Source organism: Pogona vitticeps, chromosome 4, assembly GCF_051106095.1.
Source record: "Pogona vitticeps strain Pit_001003342236 chromosome 4, PviZW2.1, whole genome shotgun sequence".
Taxonomy (NCBI): domain Eukaryota; kingdom Metazoa; phylum Chordata; class Lepidosauria; order Squamata; family Agamidae; genus Pogona; species Pogona vitticeps.
The window spans coordinates 221,669,637-221,681,850 of NC_135786.1; the positions used below are offsets into that span (position 1 = coordinate 221,669,637).

Below are 12,214 nucleotides of genomic sequence, written 5' to 3' on the forward strand. Positions count from 1 at the left end.
TCCAAACGTTGTCCTGCTGAAGGTACATAACTAATGAACAGGCTCAACAACTACTTGCAGGCAAAGGAAGAGAAGAAAATAGTAGGGCCACGGTCCATGGGGAAGAAATTATTTGAGTGTCTAGGCAGGATCCTGAAGGCTAGTTCTCTTTCTTGTCCATACAATCAGAATAACATTTCAGTTGATGTTTATTGCTGGAATGTAATCAATCAGCATTAGTGTATGAAGTTTGTCCTTGAGAAGACACAATTTATCTTTGATTGATTAATGCAGAATGTCAGGCATCAGCAGGAATCTTCTTTCAGTTGGCAGGTGCTGAACTGAAGCTCAAACAGGCAAGGCTCAGTCCTAGGTAATCAAATCACTTTCCAAGAGGTGCAGAGAATGGGCAAGTGAAGGTTAAATTCCACAGAAACAGCAAGAAGGCATCATAAGAATCCTATGATGCTACCACTTATGATCATGGCTGGTAGACTGAACAATCTAGAGGGTTATAGATTCAGGCGAGAGGAAGCATCAAGCATTTCCTTACAGCCTGAACAACTCATCATTGATAGTCCAAGCTCAGACTTTATAAAGTTAGCTGGACATGGAAACGATGAACAGAGTTTTCCCCAACATGCTAGTATTGAGATTAGGATTCCAACTTTCATCCATGTTAGCCAGCACAACTGTTGGTTGTAGATGACCAGTACTTTGGTCCACCAGAACTGGATGGCACCATACTGGAGAACACAGAGGATCACTCAACAATTACTGTAGTCTTTGACATTCATGTATCAAAAAGAAGCCAAAAGTCAACTATTGACAAAGGGAGCAATGTGCCAGAGCCTAGATCCAATTGATAGTCCCAGTTAGGGTAAATCTACTGAATTAATGGGATTCATTATCTAAGTGTGCTTTTTTCACCATTTAGCAATTGATCATATAGCCCTATTCTAATCAGGACAAGCAGCTGGAATTCAGCCCAAGTCATAACTGCTAGTGGTTGCCCCTCTTCTGCTCTCTGACCATTGTGTTGTATACAGAATGATGTCTGTATGTTAGATCATAGATGAAAGAGTGTAGTAAATCAGGAGGCAGAAGAAAGTTCTAAGGAAGAGTGACTACCTACCAAATGATCTATGTAAATGGGCATTTGCCTCAATCCCATAAATATCAATTGAAAATATTGGTGGAAATGTGAGCTTTCTTTGAAATACAAATGGAAACATCAGACAGGCATTTATTGAAGTAAAGAGTGAAAGAGCTAACTTCTTCTCCCTACTTTTTAGGATCCCTAGTTCATTCAGATAGCCCTCGGCTGTTATTTACCTAACAAAAATGTCCATGTGCCTGTAGCATTTGTGCAGCTAATGGGATAACCAAGTTATTCCTGATACAGGATCTGTTGAAAGGGATTCAGACAAATTTAAGACTATACCAATTCAGTCTTACTTCTGCACGTCTTAACATCTGTGTGATCTAAACAGGACTGATTGATTGTTGCATTCTCACAATCTTAAGTTCTCTGTCTAAACCATAACCGAATACTGTATTTCTGGGCCAATAATATTGGGTTAGTGTGTGTTAGGCCACTCTACTGAATCACAGCGCAATATGAGTGACGTAGTAAAGAGCCACAATATTTCTCTTTCCCAGGGATTTTCTGAGTCTCACCATGTCAAGCATCTCTGCCAAGACATCCCACCATACCAGAGAGACATCACAGCTTCCTGAAAAAACAGGAACTCAATTTCTTGTTTTCAACTTTTTCTTTTTATCTGTTGCTCTGCACAGGGCACTGCCATATTCTGTACCGTTTAATGCTCTTTCTAGTGACTCCTCTACAGGATATATGCCATTCTTTGTAATAAGCATGTAACAACAGCAACAATAATAATAATCCTGTGTTGCTTTGCATTTCCTGTAGTTAAAAAAAGACCACAAAATTTGGTCATTTTTGGAAGAATTTGGAAGAAATTCTGTGAGAGTTCCTGAGAGATTTTTTTGGGGTGGGGGAGGGGAACCTTATACAAAGATTTTACCCCCTCAGTTTCTCCCCAAAAATGAGAGGTCATAAGTTCTGGATCTCTTATTCATACTATTCATTGTTGTTATGCCTCCTCAAGTCACCAGCAACCCTATGAATGAACAGTCTCCAAAATGTCTGGTCCTCAACTTACTATGGTACATCCCCTCAAATGAAATGTAGTACTATTTTCCTCTTTCCATTTATTCTTAATGTTAAATGCTTGGAAAACAAATACAAAAAAAATAATCTGCACATTTCCTTGGATTGTCATCTATACCTGCTTTTTTTTAAAAAAGAAAACTGTCATTGTGAATTACATCAGCTTGAAATGCACATTAACTTGCATTGATTTTACTTAGGACAGATCTAATTGTGGACATATTTATTGACCCTAAAACACCTATTTTATGGATTTTGAAGTGTGGACAAACACCTTATTTTATGGGTTTTTTGACTTGTATATAGACATTTGCTTTCTTTATGTCAACTTTATGTTTCTCCGGAGGTCTATGCTGAGCCTATGGAACATGCAATCAATTAACCAGTTACCTATACCTTGATAGAGAAATGAAAAATGTACAGTATTGAAAGCATAATTTTGCATAATTTCTTTAAAGAACATATGAAGTTGCTTCACACTTGATCCAACCATCTGTCCATCTAACCTAATTCTTTAAAAAAAAAACACCTCCAGTTTACGAATATAGGATTTTGTGCTTCTGTACCCACAATTCAAAACTATCATGTCCACATTACCAACAGGAAAAGGGATGCCAAGCTTTACATAGCACAGGGGTAGTCTGAATATTGGCAACACCAATGACAGTAGTCAAAAAGCTCTACAGGATACCCTCTTGTGCTCACTGCCATTCACAATGTGACACCAACCAACAGAAAATACCGAAGCTGACTTCTTTGTTCATCACTTCACTACTTCTCCCCCAAACACAAAGCAACTGTCAGGGATGTTTTCCAACAAGTGTGAATAGTTTTTACTTTTTGATTCATTTCATATTGCACTTTTCCTCAGAGTTGCTGAAGGCATCCTCCATAGTCATCGCAACAACCGAGTGAGATACATTACATGGGCAGAACCCACATTTACAATTTTTGGACAAAGTGATCTAGCATGCCCCCTAGGGCTGAGAAGATAACTACTAAGCCAAAGGCCAGCCTGTGAATCAGTGGCAGAAGTGTTGAAAAGGGTGTTCCTTTTTTTCCCTGCCCTATGTTGCATGTCTCACAATATGGTTCACCCTCAAGTCCTTGCCTTGGGCAGCCTTCTGCCCCTCCCCAACCACCCTACGGGACAATGCTCCAACCATTAGGTGTAGGGCAGTTGGTTCAAGAGACTCTGGGAGATCACCAGCAGGTATGGTGGCAGGCTTGCACCTGCTTTGCTCTATGACTCTGGCTTCCCAATGACTTGGCAAAGGATTTGTTTTTATTATTTTATGCAAATTAGAGTGTCACTTGGGAAAACACAACTACATTTTCAAGTTATTATGTTGTGATTGTGTTTCTTTAGAGGACATGCATGCATCTCCGTTGGCAGAGTTAATTTACTATAATTTCATAGCTTGGGCTAGAAGGCTTTCATTGAACTTACCCTTCCCCATGTAGTATATCCTTTGCCATCCTGTCACATTTGAGGGGGCCTGCCTAGAAATACAGACTCATTCATTCTAGCATGTTAAAACAACACTGATAATCACTCAATTCAGAATTATATGATTCTAAATGTGATAATCAGGGCTTGCGGGTGAGAAGAAAAGAAAGGAAAAGCAGCAATTTTTTTTTCAAAAGAATTGAAGGAATTTTTAAAGTGAAAAGCCAGACAGAAGGGATATGAGAAAAAGCCAGCCTTCCTGCTAGGTAAATCAAGAGCTGCTCTGGTTGAATTACAGCCTGTTCAAAGCAGGGAGAAAACAGATTTGGAGACTATTAAACAAATAAAAATTGGGCTAAGGTAATTACTATTTTTAGATCAAAAAGTTGGGTGTTTGAAACTATGTTTTAACAGTTTCTTATGTTTAGCCTCCATAATTAACTTGCAAACCATCCAGAGAGTGCTTTAAGCACTAGAGGCGGTATATAAGCAGAACACTTTTTCTTAATTTGCTGAGAAAAAGGTCACTGGTGTCTGCATGGGGTGGGGTAAATCATGTGTAATTTTAAAAAATCATAACTTTAAAACAATTTGACCAAGCAAAAACATATTTGGCACTGAGCAACATCAGACAGTCTAGTCCTGCTATGCCAAACTTGGTACTGATCTGAAGCCTGGTTTAAACAGTACAGATTTTTGTTTGGGGTGCCCCCATTTTTAGAATTGCCTTGTAGCATGTTGTTTTGCTCTGCCAGCATAATAACATGACTGCATTCCCATGCAGTGATGTCATGAAACTGCATAACATTTAATAACACATCTGATGTTTGACTTCTTTCACCACCCATTGCATATTGCTAGAGGTCTCTTCTGTTTTTTTGTTTGTTTGTAGTCCCTCCTGCAGATATCCTGGATTTTGAATTAGGTTCTTTAGCAAGTTTCCCTTAAACCTGTTCAATGAGGTTTTTGATGTTTTTAACTAGACTGTTTGCAACCCGAACATATGCAACTATCAATTAGTCTCTGAATAGACATACATGCCGTACACAGATTAGCTTGATTTCTTTTCCATTCTATAGCTGTCTATTCAGGCTTTCAAAGGTGTTTTCAAAGGTATTCCTTAAAATTGCTGAATAAAAGCTAGAGATAGAAAATAAAAGCTGTTACTGTGGAATCAAGGTCAACTGATCTATATGGAAAACTGTCTTATTTGCAGCACCTCTTCAACAGCACAGGCAGAAAGCTTTGCCAGCCCATTTATCTGAGATGATCATCACCTGATAAAGAAATGCAGTTCTAGGTCCCAGGGGCGCTTTATGCTGCTTTTGTCAATTATAAACCACAATTTGATTATATCTCCTGGGACAAGTCAGGGGTGCAACTTAAAGCTTCCTAGATTGTTATACTTATTTGCACACTATATGGTGATAACTTCTTTAAGAATATGTAGCAATCTACAGTGTCATTTCTCCCACAAGTTCCCAGTTAAAGAGAAATATATTTTGTCTCCCCACCACCACCATTATTTAATATTTATAGTCGTTCCATGTTTCAGGTTTTATGTAACCCGGACTTTCACCCACCTAGGCTAGCAAACAGATCAATCCCCCTTTTTCTATATCCAGATTATATGATCATTTTATCTGCTCCTGGAGTAGGACTCAGGAGAGACCTTTGGAGTTTTCAGGCATACTGCACGGAAGACTAGTTCGTCATAAATTATCATAAAGCTTTAAAAACATATTTGGCAGACTGACAGCCGTGATATTGAACAGCCATGATATTGAACAAGCCTAAGATATATGAATGCCTAGGTGTAGTTTTTAAGTCAATTGAATTGTGGAGAGCTCAGATTGCCCATGTCATTGAGAATGGCTCAAGAACTTTTACTGCTTCCAGAAGATTCTCCATCTAGAAAGGAGGCTCCTATGCTCCACCTCTGATAAAAGCCTTCCAGGGCAAGGCTAGGCACATGTAAAGATCTCTGCCCCTTCGAAGCAACAGACCTACATTTTTGCCAACTATCTTTTGTGTGCCGTGCTGTACTCTACTTCAGGCGTTCCATGTTGTATTGTCGTGTGCCATCAAATCTCTTGCAAATTATGGTGATTCTACTAGGGTTTTCAGATTATGTGAGATCCATGGCAAAGTGGGGATTTGAAACCAGCTATCCTGAGTCCTAGTCCTACACCCTATGCAGTACATCACACTGGATCTTGATACTTACAATGGAATCTAGAATGGCCTCACTTAAATAGTAGCTCACTTGGATGAGCTTCTCTGTGGTGCAGTGGTTAAACTGCTGTACTGCAGCCCAAACTGTGCTCATAACCCAGGGTTCAATCCCAGGTTCACTCAACCATCCATCCCTCCAAGGTTGGTATAATGTATCCAGCTGGGGGTAGGAATGTGTAGCCTGCATAATTAAGTTGTAAACCATGCAGAGAGTGCTTTAAGCGCTAAGGGGTGGTATACAAGCAGCACACTTTGTTTTTTATTTTTGTTTTTGTTTTTTATCCTATCAGATCCTTTTCTTTCAGGCTGGGTGACAGCTGTTGAGAAAAAATTACAACCCTGTGGGTTCACTCCCCCAGCTCTGTTACAACTAGGATTCCTGGGAACCAAAGAAACAATCAAACAGTGGAGGTGGGAGATAATTCTCCGAGAGTATAGATTCTGTGCTACCTAGAGGCTGGGAACCATAGTAAAAAATTACTCCAGCTCATTATCATCATACTCTAGAAACTGCTGAATACTGAAGACCTTTTGCCATGGTTATCAACAGACCATCAGCCCTTCCTAGAATGAAGATACTTACATGTTCCTTACTTTGAATCTGCCTACTTTTGTCAATCAGCATGGCTGAAATAGTCAAGCATGTTATTACACTCCCCATACTTTTCTTTCAGATTCTTCAAGCAAAACTACTTTTAAGGTGACTATGTTTTATGCACTAGCACCTTCTACAAGGAAGCAGCTGTTCAAATCTCTTCAGTAATCACTTTTGCAACATTAAACAACCAATATGAGGCGAGGTTATGAATTTGTTGGTATAAGTATGTCTCTTTTCATGCCCACAATTTGTATCTGTTTGGCCTATATTCTTGATGGCTGATCTACAGTCATCACAATAAAAGGTTTCTTTTCTTTTCTGACCTTGTATCTGAGATCATTTTCTGATTTTATATCCAAGATCATTAAAATCTGGAGTTATCCAGGGATTGAATTAATATTTCATTTACAAATCCTGTATTTAACCCAGTGCTACAACAGATGTAAGCATAACCACAGCACACCACCAATAACAGTTAACCTTATTTGGTGGGAAGGAGCAAATGGGATACAATGAATTATACATTTCCTCCATTCCTAAATATACTGTTTGCACAAAACAATGGTATTTACATTGAATCAACTGTCAACCTGACTCTGAAGGTGAGCAGACAATGTTGTCTTTGGGTAAATCTTATTCTGTGATTCCAACAGTATTTGCTGTTGAAAACAGGGCAAGCAAGACAGCTAAGGAAATTTAACAACTCTGATATGTCAGGAGAGACATTTCTTGCAAAGATAAGAATTTCTAGTGAGCCGTTATTTGAAGATAATGGAAATCATATTTACCTTGTCCTGAAGTTTGTAGGATGAGGATGCCCATCATATAATGACAAATAATCATATTCTTCTTCTAGAGCGAAAGATTGAAATACTATCTGTATTCTGTTTCTTTCTTCTGCAATTATTACCCACGTACAATTTGCGCCATTTGGATATCCATATGGGAAGCCTGGGCTTTCTATAGTTCCATTAAGTCCTTTTAAAGTTCCACCACACGTATAAATAAATCCTGCAAAGACAAAGAGTTGGACGTTAATTGTTGTTGCTATGTGTTGTCAAACCACTTCTGACTTATGCTGATTCAATGAATTAGTTACTTCCTCCAAAATGTTGTATCATTCACAGCCTTGCTCAGATGTTGCACGTTCGAAGCTGTGATTTCCTTTATCAAGTCATCACAATTCATATTCAGTCCTCCACTTTTCCTCCTGCCTTCAGCTTTTCCCAGCATTATTTATTTACGGTATTTATTTATTTTAAATAGTTTTACCCAGCCTTTCTCCTTAAAGGGACCCAAGTCAGCTTAGAACTAAAACACAATATTTAAAAGCTAAAAACAAGAAGCATACAAATATTAAAGAAAGAATGAAACAAGCATTATATTAAAAATGGTAAATAAGACCAATACAAAAAAAAAACACATTTAAAAATAATAAAGCATAATAATCCATTTTTTAAAAAACCCTTTGCCAGTCACTAAGGAAAAGCCTGCCTGAAGAGAAAGGTCTTTGGAAGGACATCAAAGATGGGGCCAGGCTGGCTTCCTGTGGGAGGGAGTTCCAGAGTCTGGACGCAGCGACAGAGAAGGCCCTCTCCTGTGTCCTCACCGAGGGCACCAGTAAGAGTGGTGGAATTGAGAGAAAGCCTTCCCCTGATGATCTTAATGCCTGGGCAGGCTCATTCAGGGAAATACAGTCTTTTAGATAGCTTGGACCCAAGCTGTTTTTTTTTTTTTTTTTTTTTTTTTTGCCATGACGGCCCAAAGTAAGTCTTACAATCAGAGACTTTTCAATGGTAGCCTCTGCATTATGGAATGTGCATGCAAGAAGATGCCATATTATAAGATATATTTCCATCTACTGATGACATTCAAATACTGTACTTAACAAGGCCAGAACTTCAGGACAATGAAAACAAATGGCCTGAATCCTATTACAATTACATTGGCGTAGCTCAATCGTCATGTGTTTTATGGTAAATTGCCAGAAGTGAAGAAGCCAGTGGAGGCATCTGCTGTTGCAAGCTGAGTTGTACAGTGCACAACAGCAAATGCCTACACTGATTTCTGTACTTGCAACCAATCACTTCTGAGACTCACTTTGACTGTGGCTGTAACCAATCATATTCTGGCCAGTGTATCTTGTCTATTTTCCTTTCCTTTTCTGATATTACCATACTGTTTCCTTTAAGTTGAATTAGTTTTTGCATTCTACTGGAGTCATATCTTAAATCCAACCCCACCCCCCTCAACAGATTACAGCTGAAAGTTGTGACCTAGTTGCTAAGCATGGTTTTCTAAGTCTGAAGTGGAGCACGTTAAGCTATTGACACAGGATGCAAATAGGTTTCTCCAAGTCTTCCTTATTAAGCAGTAAAAACGTAAACAGTTTGAGACCTGATTGCCAAAGAGATCGCCCTTTTCCTCATGCAGTGCTGCAGTCAAGATAAGTAATTACCAGCCCCAAACCAAAGGAAAAAACCGTAACGTCTTTCATGATGCATCTTTCCCTTTGCACTGCAGTTCGACTTTCTTGGCTCACTACAAGTGGAACTTGGAAAGGCTTTTCATTATAATGCTCAAGTGTCTTATGACAGAGCAAGCATGCTCTCATCAAATGAATTAACTACCAATTGAGAGCTTCCAAATCACTTCATCTCCTCTCAACTACGATGGGTTTTTTTTTACCATTGATCATTTACACATTAAGTTGTGATACAAGTGGAGGGGGAAAAGCCATTGAATATATTGAATATATTGTTGGGAGATAGATGAGCCTATCTGAAGTCAACCCTCTTGTCTTCGCTCTCATGGAGATAATGCTCCATTGTACTACTGGTTTTCTTTTTGATTGCTTTTATTTCTTTCTGCTCTTTATTTATATATATATATTGTTATATGTCCATTTATTTTATTTTGTTGTGAATTGCCCAGATATTGCATCTGCCCTAATGGGCGGTATATCAATTAAATAAATGATCATAAATTCTTTGCACTACTGTTTCTTTGAAATTCACTGAAGGAAGCGAAGAAAAATGAAGGAAAACTAGAAAGGTGTGGGTGCAGTGTGGCTGGTATAAAGGATTTGGGGAGAATTGGGGCAGGTGCAAAAGAGCAAGATGGAGAGGACGTTAGGAATTCTTCTCCGACTAGGAATTTGACGTAGTCAAATTACACTCTGTACTCACTCTGTACTCTTATACTGTACTCACTCTAGCTTAACACAGTTCTAGCTCCTTTGGTTCCATTTAATCCAGAAAATAATATTTCCTTCAGAGAAATTAGACAAGAAGTACACCATCTACAAGCCTGGAATCCGATGTCAACTTCTGTGGGCCCAAGAACTCCATCTCATTTCCATTTCTCATCACCATGTTGGCAAAGCACAAGAAATATTTGCCATTCATTTTTTTCACAAAAATGTTAATAGTCTTGGCTCCTTGTTAACTTGCTCATAAGAACCACTCCCAATACGAACTTAGCCTGCTCCATGTTATCTGTAACCAAAATCATTGTCAAAAGAAATCTAATACCCTCTCTTTGGTATTAGTCTTTAACTCATCAAGTCATGAACTATTTTTAAATACCATCCCAAAATTATCTATTGTTATTTATTATTTAACTCTGATTGCATTATCTAACTCTGTAAAAGCCTTTGAGATATATCTGGTTCAGATATCATTTCTCAGAATGAAGTTTGAATTACTTATGAAGAATTGTGTTTAATTATTTATATCTGCTGTGCTTCAGGGGTTTGGCTAAAATCTTCTGATTTTTGAGACAAGTGGACTCTGTTCTTTTGTCAGGAAGCTAAAAGACATTACTAACAGTGACCTTTCCCTCAGGAGTTTTCATAAAGTTTTTCTTTAGGTGACACACACGTAGAAGCACACTATATTTCACAACTTGTTAAAGCTTCTGAATATTTCACCCCAACTTGTACTCCAACCACTTCGGATATTCTCACTTCAGAATCTAAGACTTAGCAAAGGATGTTTTAGAAATACTGCTGTTCTGAGTAAATCTTTCACCAACATCTTTTCCCCACCCCACCCACGGTAATCATATCTCCCAGTCTTTTGGGGGAACCCCTCAACTTTTCTAAATTCAGTGGGCAGAGTCCTATTGCCCCCCCCCAGCCCTGGAATAAATACGCGAGACAACAGCTTGGATTTAAACGGGCCACACTTTATTTAATTAATTCAACCAAATTCAAATTCTTAAAACTGTTGGGGGGGCCTGCTGTAGTGCGGAAACAGGAAACCAGGGGTATCAAAATACCCCATAAGATCGCCATTGGGCGAGCCCCCGGCCCCCATGCTCCCGCTGTCTTACTGACAGCAAGAACCTGGCCGGCCGCTAACAAACACCCCTAGACCTCGAGCCATCTTTAATTGATGACTGTTGATCCAGGAGTGGCCCAACACATCTTCCCACACCGGCCCTGTGATCGCACAATCCGCAGAGCCGAGAGGTCAGACACGCTGTTGGCTAGGTTGACTTACAAACGGGACTCACCGAGACCACCTGTTTTTCCGCACTACCCGCCAGTGTGACCAAATACAACCACCTAAAAGCCAACAACCCTTTCAGTAGTGTGAGATAGGCGAAAAATCCCCCCAGCCAAAAGCCAATCAGGCTGAAGGTCAAAAATTCCTATCCGGCCCCTCAAAAGGCGACCACTAAAGCCACACTAACACAAGGGAGGGCGGGTGGGTGCCCGAAACGGGAAAAGGGCGAACATCAGGGAGAGCTCGCATATATAGGCGAGCTCCCCCTCCCAACATGCCCACGTGTCCCCAAACGTTCTCGCTTCATCCGGGGATGTTGGGGCAAAAGCCAGCCTCGCCGTTCCAGGGCGCAAAACGCCCATCCGGCAGCTGAAGAATTGGTGTTTGTGTAAACTTTCCGTAATTTGCCACAGATATTTGTAGCTAATTAATGTGGTCCCGAGACGTGTCTTGGTCATGTGACTGGTCATGCAAGTTGTACAACTGGGATGCATCCTAGAATCTAATTAATAAAGCAGAACTACCTGTAATGAGTTACACAAATTTGACATGAACACCAATAGTATTGTGTTCTCAAAGGCTTTCATGTCCAGGATCCGATGGCTGTTATAGGTTTTTCGGTTTGTTTGGCCGTGTTCTGGAGGTTTTTCTTCAGAAGAGACTTTCGCCAGTCTCTGTGGCCAGCACCTTCAGAGGACAGGAGTTAGAACTCTGTTTCTGTTCCAGTGTAGTGTGTGTGATACTTGAGTATTTGTAGCTGTGGGATCAGCCTTTTGTCCTTTTTTAGAAGATTCGGTGATTATGGTGATCAGGGTGTTTTTTGTTATGGATGTATTGTTGTGATAAAGGGGAGATGATCTGTCACTGTGGTTGATGGGTGTCGTTAGCTAGTCTATTGTGTGCAGTGATCATGGGTTCTTGTGGCTGGGTAGAGTTCGTTGACCTTTTTGTAGGATGTACTTTTCAGTGCTGGGAGCCAGGTTTTGTTGAGTTTTAGACTTTCTTCTTTTTTGTTGAAGGTGTGCTGATGTTTGTGGACTTCAATGGCTTCCCTGTGTAGTCTAACATAATGATTGCTGGTGTTGTACATCTGTGTTCTGAAATATGATTTTATATCCAGCTTGTTTCAGGGCATGTTCGGCTACTGCCAATTTTTCGGGTTGTTTTAAACTGCAGTGTCTTTCATGTTCTTTGAGTCTGGTGTGGATGCTGCATTTTGTGGTCCCAATATATATCTGGCCTCAACT

General features: G+C 39.7%; 1 protein-coding gene across 6 annotated transcripts in view; it reads right to left on the minus strand.

Moving 5' to 3' along the window:
* Positions 1 to 12,214, minus strand: part of CSMD3 (CUB and Sushi multiple domains 3) — a 700,243-nt gene that overhangs the window by 548,835 nt on the left and 139,194 nt on the right. For all 6 annotated transcript variants that reach the window (XR_013544184.1, XM_072999268.2, XM_072999267.2 and 3 more), the window contains exon 2: positions 7,245 to 7,467. Coding sequence is in view for 5 of the 6 variants with exons in the window: in XM_072999268.2 (XP_072855369.2) it covers positions 7,245 to 7,467 (223 nt within the window). In the remaining variant the exon portion in view is untranslated. The remainder of the gene's footprint in view (positions 1 to 7,244; positions 7,468 to 12,214) is intronic.